Genomic DNA, 19,703 nt, shown 5'->3' on the forward strand with positions numbered 1-19,703 from the left:
GGACGTTAAACAAGATACAATCAATGAATCATTTGAACAAACATGATTCCTCTCTACGAAAGTATGCTTTGGGGCAAGTTTGGCTGAACTTACAATGTAGTCCAAAATGTTACGGCCGGACGAAAGGTATTTATAAGTGAGCTAGAAATACTTACGACCTAAATTTAGTGTCGTGAAACACCATTTGTCCATAAATAACATACCTGTCAAATATTTGTCTTGAATGCCTCTCTATTACAAAGTTACAGCCCAGACATAACGTTAGTTATATAACTTGGGTTCAGACACTATATATTGTGCGACGCAATTCAAGGATAAAGGCTATGACGAAATAGTGACCTTGTTTCATGATTGGTGACGGGGGGGGGGGGGGGGGGGGGTGCAATTAAAGTTTCTTGATCCTGAAGGAAAATTGAATTTAAATGCATAGTTTTTATGGTTTGAAATTCTAAAGAAAAACACATTTTAAGTAATCAAAAGAAACTTAGGTTGATGACTGATTGCTCTAAATGCAGTGTGTTAATAGATATCTTGGTAATTATTTATTTCTTATAATATTGACTGATTTCATCTTTACATTGACAAATTATCGATGCCATTTTTTAATCAGAATATTGACTTTACTGGAATTGATTTGCACATAAAGTAGATCATTTGCATTTACCTGAAACTAAATGTGAAGACTAAATCCATACTTGCACATGTAACGGTTTAGTATGAAATTGACCACCCCTCCCCATAACAATTTTCCATTATTCAATAATATCATTCAAGACCTCGCTCAATCTTTTCAGCCTCGGAAATGATGAGGTTAGCGATATCATTTTTCTATACCAGAAGTTCCCCGTGAAGTCAAAAGAATCCATCGCCCTTGGTTCTAAACGTTCTTTCATATTTGAATTTAGAATGGAAGATGAAATACGTTGATAGTTTGTTTGTTTTACAGAATTTGGGGAAAAGTAGATTTTACAAGACCCTATCCTTTGTTTACATGCCACCACCATGCAGGGCGTGGTCAGAATTGTGGGTTTACAAAAGGGAAAGGGAGGTAAGAAATCAGCTGAGTGATTGGATTTTATGTGCAGAGCATTAAGAGTTCAGAACTGCTGCGTATCATTCGCGAATCTGCTAATTAAAAAAAACAAAGAGGCCCATGGGCCTTAACGATCACCTCAGTATCATACCGATCTACACACATACACATATATATAGTATGTAAATTTGTCATAGTTTCCTTATGATTCATTGTCAAAGATTGATACCGATTGTTAGGCCGTTCTTGGCACACTGATTTTGACTACGGATAACTCCGTTTACCTGATCAGGATATAGGGCTCACGGCGGGTGTGACCGGTCGACAGGGAATTCTTACTCCTCCTAGGCACCTGATCCCACCTCTGGTGTGTCTAGGGGTCCGTGTTTGCTCAACTATCTATATTGAGATTGATCACTGTTCGTTATCTTCACCTTTCATTGATGCAGTGATAACACAGATCCTCTGATAATACCGAAGCATCAGCCCATGTAAATAATACAAAAAACTGTACATATTTTTACCCGTTCAATTAAACCCCTCAAACATATCTAGTTTGCAGTCCCAGAATTCCATACTATTTCAACAGTTTTCCTAACATTGAGGCATTATTTTTCTACAGATCATATAAACACGACGATAGACAAAAACAGATCGCAGGTGACCTAATAATTGATTCGGTGTTCAGATACATGTCAAAAATGCCCTAAGAGTCTCGTCTCTTACATATTCCGTACATGCAATATACATTAAAAGACTGTCACATAAATCAAAGAGAATACAGTGAATTTTTCACCAAAGATGTTCTGCACATGTGCGAGCATGACGATAGTGAGTATGAAATGTACGTGATCAAATTGTACGTTCCTATGTGGTAGATTTTTCTTCAGAAAAATAGTATAATTTTTCTCTATACTGTATTTCATGATATGAAACTGGATTTGAGCTTATATACTACACTTTGTGATAAAGTAAATTCATTTTGTGCTTAAAACATACATTACATTGGTTTTTGAAATGTACGTTACATTAAACTTTTTCTTATCGATGGCAGAAGTAGAGACGGACCTGTCAATAGTGTGTATTGTATAGTTTCATTTAAACTCAGCATTGCGCAAATTCTTTGGTCGTTATAACGATCTAGTTTGCCAATACAACCTATATCTTGGGGTCAAATGCTGTCTAACGTGTTTCATACCGATTGTTAGGCCGTTCTTGACACACTGATTTTGACTACGGATAACTCCGTTTACCTGATCAAGATATAGGGCTCAAGGCGGGTGTGACCGGTCGACAGGGTATGCTTAATCCTTCTTGGTAACTGACCCCACATCCGGTATATCCAGGGGTCCGTGTTTGCCCAACTCCCTGTTATATTCCTTATAGGAGTTATTAGACCGATCACTGTTCGTTATCGTCGCCTTTCATCTTATAATAGCTAAACAAGATGAAAGTTCGTAAAATTATTGAAGATCATTACTAAAATATAACAGAATGTGCGTTACTTTTCTACGTGGGACTTTAGATATTGAGTTCCCATTACTATGATCATTTCTGCTGAAATCCACAAGAGAATTACCTTTTTGATGTTTAAAGTAATTAATAATAAACAATGGAGTTAGTTGGCTGATGATAGAATGGGGAAACTTTTGAATATGTTTGAAGAGAAATTCCTTATCAAATTTAACAGAGGCTATGGATTAAAGTTTACATACGTGGGTCAAAATCAAGATCAATTGGTTTAATGTCGTTGAATATGTCTTATTCAATAGATTACACAAATTACACATCAAACCTTGATAAAAAAAAACAACCCATTACTATCAGAAATGATTTTTCAAAAATACCTTAAAGTTCAATTCCAAAGTCACAATGTCAATAATAGTACTAGTAATAGGGAGCAAAACGAGCTTTATGATAATAAAAAGAAAATTCTAATGAAATTTAAACGTCGAAAATAACCTCGAAGATCTCAATATCTTCGTTCTGCGGGCTACGACATTTTGTCATGTTACTCAAAGTAAGTATATAATATTATATGGTTACATATTACACCCGACAAATGTCCGAGGTTTATTCTCAACTTGACGGTAATGTATAACGAAATGTAATATCGATCATAGCTGGGACAAGACGATATATATTATGCTACTGTCTTGGTATTGTTTTTGCAAAGTTTCGAACAGCTAATCATAGGCTCTCTATTGAAACTAATAATGAACAGAAGCTTGAGACTGCACTCTTTGTGATAAAAAGTAGAGTCGGACACGAATTACATTTTGTACTAAAATACACACACTTTTTTCATTACATAAAATTGAATATACATAGAAAATATTCCTGTACTCCAAAAAGAAATCTCGTTTTCAACCAATACAGAAACTCTGAAATCATTAGCTGTATATGTTTTTTTAAATGCTTACTGTCTTATAAACGCATCATTATATATTCAGAAAATATTCACAAAGGTCAATGTCAGGTTACGTAAGAACGTACAAGGATAATTTACACATTGATCTTGTCACTGACCACATTCTTCTTAAAGTTTTTGCTTTCAATATTCATACGTAACGTTTTTCAGCAATAGTAATAAATATGGTATTAATTTGTACATTTCTAGCTCTTTAGTTGAATATTTTGTGAAAAATATACGCTAAATACCCAAGACAGTGAACATTTAAAAATACATAGAGGGAGAATCCTGTGTCCACAAGCATCTGTGTTCTGAAACCAAACTCAGTTTTTAGTGTGTGTCGACCATTTCTCTAAGGAAGGACAAAATATTCCGGTTCTTGTCTACTTCTTTCTTCCTTTGATGTTAGTTCTTGGAATTGTACGTTACTTGATATTTTTAACTTTATAGCTCGTGGAACTTCAGATAAAAAACCCAACTCCATTTCAGTTCTGTATTTCTTATTTGTATGATGTAATTGTTCTGCGAATGTCTTTTTAAAAAGTTAACCGTTAACCTTGCAAACATGTTATGTACAGCGTACATTTGAAAAAATTGTGTTCTGCATCAGTATAGGATCGAATTTCTCTCAAATATCGAGAACTATGTTCAATCACATGTCATCTTAAAAGAAATAAATTTCATTTTTGAAAATACATGAGGGTATGAATTGTGACGCTTGAGGGCATGAAACGTTGCAGTTCATACCTTCATGTATTTTCAAATATAAAATTTATTCCTTATATTTACATTCAATTTTCATTTTGTCGGGATTCCCAGCCATTAAAACAGACGTACTATATTTATCAAGATTCATATCCACATATATTGTTTACATTTGCAAAGCATTGTTGAAGAAATGGTTATCATTACAATTTGTAAAAATATCAAAAGCGAAAACATTGGAAATGTAAATATATCAATCTTTATTCTGTCTTTGAAAACTATTTTATGAACATGACTCACAGAAGGCTTTGGGACAATATAAAAATATTTATATTTTATGGTTATCTTAAAATTGTAAAAAGCTAAAATGCAATTAGCAATCTTATGTATGTAATTATTTGTTCTAAAAATATGCTAGTCTTTTTCTTTGGCGATGAAAGTTAATTAATGGCAATGGAATGTAATCTAAAATATGAACAAGAGCCTTAATCTGCTAGAATGAACTACAGCGAAGTATTGGCAGCAGGGAGAAATAAGCTTTGATATAAAAACGTGAAGGTTTCTACATGGTTTATAATTATTTTATGTAGTATTTCAACTAATTGTTACATTTAATGGAAATTACCACTTATGCTTGTATTTAAAAAGTATTGATGGTTATCAAGAAGTTGCGGCTGAATTTGACGCTTGCGTCAATGTTTTAAACAAAACGAAAATCAAAATACGGCAAATAACTGACACTTCGTGTCAAAATGATAATATTTCAAGGATTGGTACTTTAAATAAAACAACTTAATAATTCGATAGCAACAAATGGTATGCTAAAGTGATAAATTATTGCAACATATATATCTTTCATATTTCGAGAGAAAAATATAACAGGAATCTTAAAAAAGAGGGAAGTGTCATCATTTCCGTATGTGTTTCTCAAACAACTCATATAATTACACGTGATTTTAGATGATATATATAATTTTACAAAATACACTCATTTTCTGATCACGAAGCACCGACTTTTTATTTTTAGAAATAGGTTGAATACTCAATTATGACTTATCACACTCATGATAACTTCTCCCGTCAAATTCCTCATTATAATCTCGAAATATCATATACAGTATATATATATAGAGAGGGGGGGGGGGGGGGGGGGGGGGGGGGGGGGGGGGGGGCAGCCCGGTCCTCCGAGTTGCAATAAACGAATCACAGAAAACCTCACATGCACCTAACCTTAGCCCATGGGCCATATGATACGCTCACTGAGCATTTAACTCAAGTGAGCTAGAAGAAATGTACGATGCTTTTAACACGACCGTAACTACTTTAAACGACCGAACAAGTAACTACTTTAGTAGACATGTTTTTAAAGGCTGACCTACATCCCGTGGGGATCCGGGTTAGAATAGGTCCTCAGTACCCCTTGTTTGTTTTAAGAGGCGACTAAATGGGACGGTCCTTCGGATGAGACCGCAAAAACTGACGTCCCGTGGCACGATAAAGATGCCTCCCTGCTCAAAAGCCATACCCATAGGCGCTGAGCACAGGCCTAAATTTTGCAGCCCTTCACCGGCAGTGGTGACGTCTCCATTTGAGTGAAAAATTCAGGAGAGAACGTTAAACTATATTCAACCAACCTAAGGCTGACCTAAGTAAAATCTGTGTTCTATATAAGCCGCGTGCTTTGGTTTACAGACCAAAACAAACAAACAAAAATTCTGAGGCCAACATTAATCATGTTTTAGATATCACATTATTCCATAGAAGTTTCTATTGGTCGTATATACCAAGGCCAAATCCTTTGTTAAATTTTCTTTTTATACATTTCCATATACCTTTACAAATACCCAACAGAAAAGGTAGCATTTATTTTGGCATCAACGACAGAAAATCAAACCAGTTTCACTGCCATATTAGTGACTTTAAGATTTTAATCGTTGACGAATTACAATATAATGATACTCTCCCTCGGGTGCTTTTAATGAACTTTATACCAAGTTTTAAGATGAGTGACAACATGTATTTTGTGATTAGTGCCGTTTACTGTTTATCCAGAATACCACGAATTTCTCCAATATCGAATGTATCACTGGTATACATACCGTTTTTGGTCCCAAATTTTCCACAGTACACTTTAGAACTGCCGTTTGACCTTTGTGTACAGTAACGTTATTGGGTTCCGGTACAAAACTTGGCTCTATATACTTTTTGTATCGATTCCTTCCTGAAACTAAGAACAAATCCATCCGTTTACTATCAGATTGTGATGGCAAGTAGAATTCATCATCAGACATAACCCATCTGTAGTAACGTCTTTATCGCAACAAAGTGGAAGAAAGAACTAATAGCACCCATAAAACAAAATGTCCCGAAATGTTCTGAATAAATCACATGATACTGTCTTATTAATAAACTTAATTCCCATTACAGACTCGTTTCATTAAACTTATCTCCCACTCCTGCGGCAAAATATTAGATCTTTCAGATATACAAGTAATCATTACTTCACTCCTAATAAATGCTGTTACTCAGCTGTTTGTATTATATTTTCTTGTTCACAGCGATAAAATATACCTTAGTAAACAAATATACTTTGGAGTTGAGCAAATGGCAAAATTCCATCTTTGTTCTCTCCAAACGCCTCGATTAGTAGTCGTATTTTTATACCCCTTTAATCGGAAATTCGGGGGCATATAATTTTTGGTCTGTCCGTCTGTCTATTAGATCGCAAAAACTTTAACCCTAGCCATAACTGGTGAACGGTTAGTGCTAGGCCTTTCATATTTTGGTACCAGACGCACGTTACTGCCATGCGGGGGCATCAGTGTTTCACAAACACATCTTGTTTAGTAACTAATAACGTTTTATTGCAATAGATTGCCATACAAATTCCTTCACGCGTTATATTGCATTTTCAGAATATTTTCAATGCAGGAAACGTTTTTCTGACTGAAATATTTGCGTCTTCTTTGATGTATTTGATGAGTCCAATCATAATCCACAGAATTTCCTGTCGTCTTGTTGAATCAGGTAATAAATAGTTGCATTTGCATAGGAGAGTTACATGTGAGACATTGATGACTTCTAGTAACGCTCTAATTATTGTGATTAGCACAGATAAATTAAGAGATGCATTGGCAGATTCTTAAATATTTTGGATGTGTGGAGAGGAGTGAGGACCCATTAATTGTATTCTATCTCGGTAATGAGTGTGTATACCGTCCATTAGTATGGTACTAAAAGACTTACACGAAACGTGGCCGATACTTAACCTTGTTTTTTTATCCGTCTGATAGTGATTGCCAAATAGTTTATCATACTGCATGCTTCAACGATAATTAGTTCATTAGACTTTCTACCACATTCAAACAATACATGTCAATTTTGATTCATGCTGACAGTGACTCAATTTTCATAGTTGAATTAATCGTGATCGCCAAGATCTTGTCAAATAATGCTGAACAAAGTCTGGGCCTGTCAGACTTGGCATCCCCGAGGACGTTTTCTGGGATTAGTTCATGCAGAAACAAGGCTTTGTGAAGTTTCAGTGTCCTTTCAACTACGCTACAAAATGTAAAATATTAATAGCTGATTTCAACTTTATATGTACATATGAAAATACATGAGGGGCGTAAATTGAATTAGGAGGGGACACAGCAAACTTAAAATTAACACGGGTTCCAGTTTTGAATTAGGAGGAGTGGACACTGCAAACTTAAAATTAACAACGATTCCAGTCATCTTTTGGGATAACACGTTCATGAACCGGGATCTAGTTAAATGCATTTGTCCAACTCGGAGCTTCAAAACTTCAGTCAAGTTATCTTCACTTTTTATCATGTATCTTAAACACACATACATATGTGAGCTGAATAAACATAATTGAAATGAAACTTTCAAGCGCCGGTTGCTTATAGCTAACGGTCAAGGTATTTATTGAATAAACCGCTGTAAGCAAGAAATATCGTTTATACGAGTCCTTGTAGTCATATTCAAGCAGAGACCCTCAAAGTAGCTTACTCCTGTGAATACCAAGATGATGGTATTACATGACTCGCAAAGACTACAGAGTCGAATAATCAGTTCAATGAAAGGTGAAGGTGACGGTCAGTGAACCATCTCATAACTCCTATAAGGAATGCAAAATAGAGTTGGGCAAGTATAAGATCTTGATGTTGGGAGAGGGCTAAAATAGGCTATGCCTGCTCCCAATCCCTTTCAATTTTTGTGAATAAAATTATTATAAATTAGAGTTGGGCAAACACAGACCTCTGCACATACCAGATGTTAGATCAAGTACCTAGGAGAAGTAACCATCCCCTGTCGACCGGTCACACCTGCCGTTAGTCGCACGTCTTGATCAGGCAAACGGAATAATCCGTAGTGAAAATCAGATTGCCAAGAACGGCCTAGCAATCGGTATGAAACACGTCAGACAGCATTTGACCCAATGATAAGTTGTATTGACAAACTAGATCATTATAGCGACAATAGAATTTGCGAGAAACCCCTGTAATATCAACTTGCTTCTCAGTAGCCTGCCTCGATTTAAAAACTGATCATACACAGAACAAGTTCCTGCGTATCAAATCAGTTTAGAGATATAAACACCATAGGCACAGTAAATAACATTACGTAATTATGGTATGTTAAAATTGCTTTGCGACTTACTGAATAGTGTAATGAATGATACTTGTTTAAGTGAGCGTTTTAATTTGAAATAGAAGTACATTTAATTGGTCGCTTGTCATAGAAATGATGTTAAGACGTTTTAGATGCTTTGGTACATGTAATTGTGGTAGAAGTGCCAAGGCTCTGTGAGGTTGCTTCGAAGCAACCGTTGTGGAAGCCCGAGATTGAGAAGGCTTGAGTGTTGATTTTTTTTAATTGATAAAATAACGCTAGTTAAAGGGAATCGTTGAGAATATATATTCAATTTTATAAGGAGAGTGGATCCACTCTCCTTATAAAATATCTTAAACACTGAATGACACAGCGACTGTGTGGGATTGCATCAGTGTGTATAAGTAGCGCTTTAGGAACATAACAAAGCTTCCTTTCTAGGGAAGTCGTTGTGGCCGAGTGGACTTACGCACTGGTTTGACAATCTTGCTAGGCGGTGGGTGCCGTACGTCGCTGGTTCGACCCCGGGCTGGGGCGAAAATTTTCAGTACCTAGTTGTGATTATTTAGTGCTTTATATATATATATATATATATGTATGTATGTATATATATATATATATATATATAAAATTCAATAAAAAAGCAGGAAAATATACAGTTCCAAAATATATTTATTTAAATATATTTTGGAACTGTATATTTTCCTGCTTTTTTATTGAATTATTTTGACTGTGTGATATCAACTCTTTCTATTTGGATTATATATATATATATATATATATATATATATATATATATATATATATATACTGTTCAGGTTATACAACTTTGTTGATAATTTGATGTTTTTGATATTTAATTAAAACTCAATTCAAGAATTGGATTATTAAATAAATTTTTATAGCATTGCGCACTCTTTTCGTTTATGATATGACATCATATGTGCTGTTCCAAAGGCTATTCGCAACTTACCTACAGGATTAGGCGGGAATCTTGAAATATAAAATGCACACACATTGAAAAAGGTTTTTAAAATGTAAATATAAGCAATGATTATTATTTTTTGAAAGATGCAGTCTCATAACTGCAACGGTGTGTGCAAACAAATTTTCATAACGTTATTCAATTTGTATGCAGACTACATCTTTCAAAAAATTAAAAACCCATTGCTTAAATAATCGCATGACGACAGTTATGGCGTTCCGTAATTTAGATTTATGCCTGTATTTATGACCAATGTGTTACCATACTGCCTTCATGTTATTTTATATAGTGTCGAATTATACTATCTCTGCGTAGAAAATAAGAGTATATAGTACTATTTTAAAATTCATCTAACCATTGGCATTTCAAAGTGACAGGTTCTATTTATTTAGCCCCATACCAACCGATCCTCATCTTACAATGATATTCCATTTACTCATAATGAAACAAGATACCCATCGTTGTATAAAGTCAAAAGCTATTAGGTTATCAATATTTAATACAGAGGTCCTATGTACCAGAATTCCGTGATTAGAAATTTGACTACGATAGAGCGGAATTTTTACGTGAATAATAGCAATTAAAATAATAACAAAAGTCCGACAATCAAAAGAGACCGCGAAAAAGACAGATCTATTGAAATAAATCCAACACCCATGATACATACAACAAAGCACCATCCATCAAATATTCCCAAGTCAGATTACAGTTAGAATGCAGCTTTCATACACGGAAGGATTCCCAACTAGTCTTCACAATGATTCATATTTAGTGTATCTTAAAGCAAATAATTAATTGATAACTTCAGAGCACTTACAAGTAGTAACTGACGTGGATTCGTCATTGCAGAATATTCGTCCAGCTCTCATTTTCCTGTTAACCGAATATTGGGTAGTCCACTTAACTGACATTGCTTCGACCCATATTGAGAAAGGCATTTAAAGCACCAATCATGTCGTTATTTTGGAAATTATTTCAGCAGCATTTTAACTCTCTGGCAGTAACAAATAGCAACTGAAGACGTCTGCTGTTGGGCATGATTTACGATTTGACTTACATGGGAGACAATTGTCGTTTGTCCACACCAGCGGCATAATGTCTAACATACCATCATGTAGCGTATCATTTGACGACAATATGACATTCACAAAGTGGACATTTTAAATATTTTCCTCTCTGTCAAATGCATTAAAACGTACATTGAATAATGAAATAACAAAAAAATCAATGGATAATGGTTAGATAAAAATAATCACAATTGCACTTCACTTAGGACTTCCTGGTCAAAATACTACTTCTGTATGAATGATTTATCAAAACATGAAAAATGCATTTTGTAAAAATGATTTAAAACAACACACCGAAATGCAAAAACAGACAAGATGACAAATCGTAGCATTGATAGTACTTTCTTTAGCGTTTACATTTCTCAACACAATACGCCCGTTATCATCACAAAGCATCCGTATTTATTAAAAGTTCAACATTCAATGTGCCAGTCGATTACTTTCGATTTTTATGAATTATAAACAAAGTCCTTCACAGAAAAAATCCACACAACGGGGTTCGAATTGACTTACTGGCAACCCAACATGCCTAACGTGACCACGTGTGAAGGCCAATTTATTGAAGCTGCGGATTTTTCGCTGGTATGGGTTATTAATGAATTGAAAGATTAAAGGTATGTTTTGACATAATATGTTAAAAATTCTTTGATATAAAGATATCAAACTATTTTTTAAAATAAAGAGTTGCTCTGTAGCTCTCGGATTCATCCCAGTCTTTTCCCTATAGATCTGCAGCTAGCCATCATCTACTTTCAATTCCACCTTACAAAGGACAGACTCGACCTGTGATGGAATATCAATATTCAGAATTATAACAAGCCATTTCACCGTTTTTAATTCACCCCATGCAAGGCTTGTGAACCGGAAGAGATGTTGTGACGTCACAAGCGCAAGTATGGCGGCAGTGGATTTTAAAATTTTATTTACAGTTTACATTATGTTGATTGATTGATTGTATCTTGTTTAACGTACTCCTCTCGAGGATTTTTCACTCATATGGAGACGTTACCAAGACCGATGAAGGGATTCAAATTTAGACCTATACTCGGCGCTTACGGCCATTGAGCAGTGAGTGTTCTTTAGCGTGCCACACCTATTGTGACACAGGGCATTCTTTTTTAAGGTCATCTCCGAGGACCCGTGACATTCACATCTGATGCCTAGCGTTTGGTGATGGAACTGTCACTATCTGTTTTAACGACTTACAAAAGTGTAGGTCTGTCGCGGCCGGGATTTGGGCCCGACCTTCCGCATGCGGGTCGAACGCTCCATCATGTTGATAGACAACGAGCAGTAAGCAAACATTTTGAAATTATAAACCATGAAAAGTTCATGAAGGGGGAGAGGGTGTGGCGGGAGGGTGTGTGTCAGATTCCGATAACTTCTCATAGAAATTATGATTATCTTAGATTAAGAAATGTTCTACAATATATGTATTGACATACGTGTACTTATTGGAACTGTTGATATGGGCTTTTTTTATTTACACACAAAATTTAACATTATTAGGAACTTGCAGTTCAAATACTGTCATGTTGTTTTAGGGGTTTCAACCTTTACAAAGTATATACATGTAAAACTGTACTGGGTTTTTAAAAACAAAAATATGTATACTTCATTGAAGTTAAAAAATAATGAAAAAGTATAAACAGGATAAATGAATTATAATGCAGTAAAGTATCTTTTCGATGTTGTTTTTCTTAAATGTTAATATTGTTTTCTTTTCTTTTATATTTACGGTTGAAAATTCATGACAATTGATAACTTTTACATAAATTTTCTACCTTTCGAATAAATGTAAATTTTAACGGCAAATGACCAGAAGATTGATTGATTGATTTGCTGTTTTTCGCCACACTCAACAATTTTTCAGGTATCTGGTGGCGCCCAGTTTTTATTGGTGGAAGAGAGAACCCAGATACAATGTACCTGGTAAGAGATCACCGACCTTCCGAAAGTAAAAGGGAAACTTTCTCACTGACCAGAAGAGAGGAAGACCTAATCATGAAGATTGTAAAACATTTAATTTCTGTACACTGTCGTCCTTGGAAGACGATAATCAACAAGAGTATAAGCCGCCCGTCACAAGCTTTACGTAGGGTGCTTTTCCTATGTCAAGGATTGTAGAAATTTACTTAAAGTAGTATCAGCCATCATCAAGCACTGGTGTAAACTTTCTTTTACATAAAAAATATGGAAGGTATTAGCTTAAAAACTGTGACAGGGGGCAGAGAGACAAAGCCGTGTAATTCAACCAAGTTCAGCAAACTAATTTGTTTTCAGATTTTAGTTTAAAAGTTTAGAATATTTCCAAAAATGGTGTAATCATGTTTGCTTTTTGAGTTTTTAAACGCCCGCTATAGATGCATAAGCGTAGTACGTTTGTCCATCTGTCAGCACTTTGTGAGTACTTTTAAAAAAAAAAATAATCTAAGCTCATCAAACTTGGTACACATGTACCCAATGATTACAGTAAGATGTCTTATGTTTTTCAAGGTCAAACGTACGGAGTTACCTTTACAGGCACAAAACAAGCGAGAAACAGTACTAACAAGGCACCTTAATTAAATCTAATACATATCGTCAACCACCATATAGACGCAACGGATAGTGGTATACTGCAATGTCTCGGTACATGTCTGTCTGTTCAACCATCAGCACCTTGTAGGAAGGGGGAATGAATACAAAGCAAGGGTAATCAAACCTGGTACACATGTTCCCCATGCTGAGAGAAAGATGCATATTCACTTGGCCAAATGTCAAAGTCATACCTTTATGGGCAGTCATGCAGTATAAACAGAGAGTAATTATGTTGTTAAGTTATACTTTATATTTTCAATTTCATGTTTAAGAAATCCATATACGAATATTTAATGTTACTCTATCAGAGTCATTTCTGACCAGTGAATGGTTTATTTGTGGGTGTTAATGTTTTATTTGATTACTAGCTCCTGTAATTCTGCTGATGGACGGGTGTATTTTGTTAATGCTTTATTTGATTACTAGCTTCTGTAATTCTGCTGATGGACGGGTGTATTTTGCAGCGTAAGCGTTGCTCTTGTTAATTCTTCAAATATCAAACTTCTTTGCATTTAGTTATGTGAAACTTGATCACCGCAAAAGTCGTTTTATTCGATTTATATGCATTTCAATATTCAGGTAGAAGCTAATAAATGTATTTCAAAAATCTTACTCGGGTAGCAGTATCACTGCACCCACTTGTCAACCATGAAAGAACATTAGCATGTTAAACTTGATATGGGCAAATTGATAATTATCAGCTATTTTGTAATTCCTAAAACGATGCCAATCGGAAACAAAATTCGGAAGCGAGTTGTTTTTTTAACAGATAAAGAACGAAACTTTAAAATAATTTATTTCTAATTTTATTTACATAAATGTTTTCGGAATTATTGAGAAATCCCTTGAAGAAATCACCGAAATGGAGCATTTATACTGCATTCCATTTTTATCTTAATAGGACCAAACAACATTGCACTTTAACACAAATACGCTGATAGTCACCAACAAACTTTCTACAGATTTTTCAAATCGTTTGAACACATCAGGACAGCAACACCTATAGGGAAAATTCATATATAAAGTGCAACTTCTTTCAAAAGCAATGATAGCAGAAATGCGAAAATGGAAATGAAATGATTGTAATTTAAATAAGTATTAATTACATAATGACGTACGTGAGTTTTGAATATAAAGTTTAGGCATTCTATACATGTAGATGGCTGAACGTTGATGAAACCCTAAGTTCACATGAAATTGTAGAAGCTAGACTTTCAAAGAAAATGAAGTCAACATTTAAATCAGCAGCATGGACCCAATGTACTCGGATGTATTTTTGGTCAAAGCCCATGTTCACATTTGCACATTCAAAGAATCTTGTATATTGAATTCTATCACAAAAAACAAAATAAGTTAAAAGTGTGCAAATTCTATAATTAAAACCTTATTTCAGTAATCATCACACATAGTTGATCCATAAAGCTTGTAAGCTAAAATATTGTTTTGAACGTTCTTTGAACTACCTAGAAATTATGCCCCGAATCAATGATTTTTCTTTGATGATTTTTTTTTTAAATTTCAAAATGCGAAACCTTCCCACAAATTATTAATTGAAATAACACGCCTGGATTATTAACTGAAATAACACGCCTGGGTTATGAACTGAAATGACTCGTCTGGATTATTGACTGAAATAACACGTCTGGATTATTAACTGGAAGTTATCGTCTGGAAGCGATACGCCTGGATTGTTCACTTAAATGATGCGTCTGGATTTTTAACTTCAATAATACATCTGGATTGTAATTGAACAAACACATATGGATATTTAAGCGAACTGACATGTCTTAATTACTAACTGAATTGATACATATAATATTATTTTAACTGAATTTATATGTCTGGGTTATTAACTGAAATAATATATGTAAGTATGCATTGTTAGCAATGTGATACATCTGGATTGTTAATCAAATTACACGCCTGGATAGTTAGCTAAAATGATGCATCAGAATTGTTAAATGAAATGATATATCTGGATTAAAACTAATTAAATCTTGATCAAAGTAATTGTTATCTGAAATAATACGTTTAGATTAAATTAATCAAGATCTGTTGTATGCCACTATTAACATTTACACCAAAAATGAAATTAATTTGCTATAGGTCAAAATGGTGCGAAACAAGCAAAATTTTGAATAAGGAAAACGGTAACAATCAGAAACTGCAAACAACTATACACCCCCCAAAATGACACCAGATGATGTTAAAAGAAATTACAGTATGCAAGTAATCCTATCATTTGAGAACAATGTCGTTCGAATTTGGAGATTATGTAAATACTTGAAGCGTCATGTGACCCCCTTAAAAAATTATTTGTATATCAAAGGTTTTGATACTTTTCCTAAGTACATTTATCTTCTTTATCAATGATCCTGTATATATATATTTAGATTATTATAATAATCGATTGAGCTTGTTTAATCCTTTATTTTTACAAAGTTATTCATTAAAACTCGAGTATAATAACAATGTTATTATTTCGTATTATGTTACGAAATACCAACCTTTCGGATCATAGAGAAACTATTCAATGTGTACTTGTAATAATACCCAACAAAATATTACCAGACCTTTAACACTCTGGACATAATTCATAGTTTTAATAAAAGACCCAGCAAATATAAAGTCTATTCGTTTAACACACACACACATATGTAAATCATAATTTGAAAATTTATGACATTCATTCAACCTGAAATACCGACATAGGACGCAAGTGTAATCACAGACAACTTAAGTTTAGCTACCATATTTATACTTACCGTGAACAAGGAGCACAAGTAATGTAATCCACTTTAACTCGGCAAATAGTAAGTCTGCTTTAGCCATCTTTATTTAGCACTTTTCGACCACGATCAGAAGGGAACGCCATTAAAACAATAGTACATCCGTCACACTTCACGATGAAAGAATTCCTGCTTCCATTTCTTACACAGACAAACCGTCAATTATGTAAATCGCTTTCCATTACAAGGAAAAAATGGACCTGCAACCAGTATTGAATTTATTAAATTCCCGTGTTAACATATGCCGATCAGCTCGTCTCGGTAAGTTTTCTTCAATCTGAAACAAAAGACACATAAAATGGCAGAGAGATAGCAGTATATCAATTCCCACTAATACATCTCATAAGAACCAGACTAGTCTGAGGTACCAACAAAGAATTAGTGTTTCACGACGCGATACTTTCTCTGGGTCATTTACAACACCACCTATCTTAGGAGGACCTATATAACTTGTAAAACCACAAACCTTGCATGTTGCATTTGTTGTATTCATATACTTATAATATATCCTTAATGTAATTATCTTCAACGAGATCTACACTGAAAAATGACATTTCTCGCCCGACTTGCTGGTTTGCATAATTAAAGTACAAACATTCACATTACTCAATGCAGTTTTTATTTTTTACTGTTCGCTTCTCCCTTTCTGTCTAATTTCAATATAGACCAAATATTAATTTACTTTGGAATTATTAATTACGCATAAATGTTTTGTTACATACCTACCTTTAAAGTTAATGACATGAAGTATTATTAATATTTATCTGTTAAAACAATATTGGTTACAAATGAATGTTTAATATAATGAATACATAATGTGTTATGCTAAAGTTGTGAAAAATGTCATCAGAGTCGTTAAATATGACAGAATTTTTCATTTATCTAAAGATTTTGTTTCCAGTCGGCTTATAAATAACATTGATAATTGAATTATGAATTAATTGAATCACATTAGTCTTCAACTTCAATACAATCGAACTTTCTTGGTTTTCGTATATGGAAATGGGTGTGACAGAAGCCTAGTGAACAGATGGCAGGTGCGGACTTTTGAAATTTGGCCTTGTGAATACAGTCACTTGGGAGTATTCCGAATTTCTCGATTCTCAGGATTTTACTTTCACACTGTACTTTGCACGACACATCCACATGTGTGACAACCAGGTACATATCAATTATCCAAAAATTATCCTTAATGAAAAAAAAATGTCCGCGTCGGAAACGCGGCATGACATGAATGAAACATGACAAATCAGATACATATAGAATGAATATTACATATAGAATGGATATTACATATAGAATGGATATTACATATAGAATGGATATTACATATAGAATGGATATTTCATAGAGAATGGATATTACATATAGAATGGATATGTCATAGAGAATGGATATTACATATAGAATGGATATTTCATAGAGAATGGATATTTCATAGAGAATGGATATTACATATAGAATGGATATTACATATAGAATGGATATTTCATAGAGAATGGATATTACATATAGAATGGATATTTTATAAGCTCCAAAGAGCTTTAATTGTTTTTGTCAACATAAGTATAAAAAAAGTTATGACCACATTTGCAATCCACTACAGGGATATTTCGAATACCATGTGTACATAACCGCGCAGCTGAATAAATGAGCGAGCTGTCCACATGGCATATGCATGCGCTGCTTTGTAGTGTCAGACTTTTTTGTCTATGCAAGGTATGTAAAGTTAATGATGTGCCAATTAAAGCAGGGGTGGATCCAGGAATTGCGGTTATGGGGGGTTGGGGGTTGCAACTCTGTATGACAGGGGGTCTTGGGCAGCTTTGAGGCCCCCAGTGGGTCGTAAGGAATTATTATTAATAATATGAATTAAAGCATTGTCTTAAATAGTTTAGGAAATATTGTCAATTTTAATAACTCTTCTTAAAAGTGGATCAAACTCCAATTTTAAGGTCACAAAGTCAGTGAAATTTGGTACAAAAAGATAGGTCTTGTCACATATAAGAAATCACTATTGTTATGAACAATGTTAAAGTTTCGGACAGACAGACGAACAGACAGACAGGCCAAAAAAGATGTCCCTCCCGATCTTCCATACAGAGGCATAAAAAAAATCATTAAAACATTCAAACATACCAAAGTCCTTGTTTACCTTCCGCTGGTAAACTTGTCGACCGTAACTATGGTATGCTAGAATAATTCAAAATAGGCAAAAATGTACATATGTATATGCAATATACTTTCTGAATTTACAAAATGTGCATAAAGTACAACATGTGATCTAATTCATATATATATGCCTGTTGATAGAACTGTCATTAATACTTAGATACAAATTTCCATTTCTGTATCCATTTCTATATCGCATCTGAGACGCAATGGAGTTGAACTTCATAAATAGTGTAAAATTGTGGTCACTAAGACTTCGATTGCAAAACATAATCAGTGCCAACTCGGATTATAGGAGAGTTATTTCAGAATATCTTGAAGTATTAGACAGTGATGATGGTTTCTTACTGCCTGATAGACGCGCGCACATCCTTACATGTACCCTGATAGAAGCGCGCACGTCCTTACATATGTACATGTACCCTGATAGAGGCGCGCACATCCTTACATATGTACATGTACCCTGATAGAGGCGCGCACATCCTTACATATCTACATCACCCTTTCGTATTGATTTACAATAAGCGATTTTCAACGTGATAATCTGTACTAAATTAGTTGAGAAAGAAAGGAGTGAATGCGCTCCATTTCCCTGATTTGTCCAAAATGAATTCATTGCGACTGAGTTGCAATATTAATAAAATCGATCACTGAACGTTGTAGACTGAATTAGACAATTTCAAGCGTTACCAATTATTCTTTCGCGGATATGGTGCTTGATATGCAACAACCATTTCTTGATTATAGGTTATAATAACAAGTAACGTCGACAGATATAACACTATCTTTATTGTTGCCATTAAGTTAGACAGCAGAATGGGAAATTTCTTCACACAAAGTACTGTAAAGTGTGTGCAAATTGATTCTGATTCCCAATACTGACAAAGAATCCAAGACGAGATAACACATAAAAGTAAAGAATATATTTACCAGAGAATTATATCCTGTCATTTGTAATGACTGAGTGGATGGACATGTATATAGATAGATAGAGAATAGATAGATAGAGTATATTTTGGAACTGCATATTTTCCTGCTTTTTTATTCAATTATTTTAACTGTGTCATATCAACTCTTTTTATTTGGATTATAGAAATAGATCCAAATAATATATATGATAATAACAATATAATAATAATAATCACCCCCCCCCCAAAAAAAAAACACCAAGAAAGGCCTACAATAATTACGTTTAGACCAGTTCGTTAATAAATTACTCGATGGCGCTTCGGAACCCTGGTTGCCTGTAGAACGAGACCAAACCATGAATTATAAGACAATATATAAAACCGTAACTTATTATCATCTTTTATGTTAAATTCCGATACATAATAAATTT

General features: G+C 34.2%; 1 protein-coding gene across 10 annotated transcripts in view; it reads right to left on the bottom strand.

The window, feature by feature from the left end:
* LOC125652343 (uncharacterized) overlaps positions 1–19,703 on the bottom strand; it is a 61,955-nt gene that overhangs the window by 4,855 nt on the left and 37,397 nt on the right. For 5 of the 10 annotated variants that reach the window (XM_048881488.2, XM_056164509.1, XM_056164511.1 and 2 more), the window contains exons 4-5: positions 16,169–16,469; positions 6,251–6,378 (exon numbers count right to left, since the gene is read on the bottom strand). In XM_048881488.2, the coding sequence (XP_048737445.1) occupies positions 6,251–6,378; positions 16,169–16,235 (195 nt within the window). In that variant the 5' untranslated portion in view covers positions 16,236–16,469. Of the gene's footprint in view, positions 1–6,250; positions 7,713–16,168; positions 16,470–18,331; positions 18,386–19,703 lie in introns of all 10 variants that reach the window. The other 5 variants (XM_056164515.1, XM_056164513.1, XM_056164517.1 and 2 more) reach the window with 4 other exon arrangements.

The sequence above is a fragment of the Ostrea edulis genome, chromosome 5 (genome assembly GCF_947568905.1).
Source record: "Ostrea edulis chromosome 5, xbOstEdul1.1, whole genome shotgun sequence".
Taxonomy (NCBI): domain Eukaryota; kingdom Metazoa; phylum Mollusca; class Bivalvia; order Ostreida; family Ostreidae; genus Ostrea; species Ostrea edulis.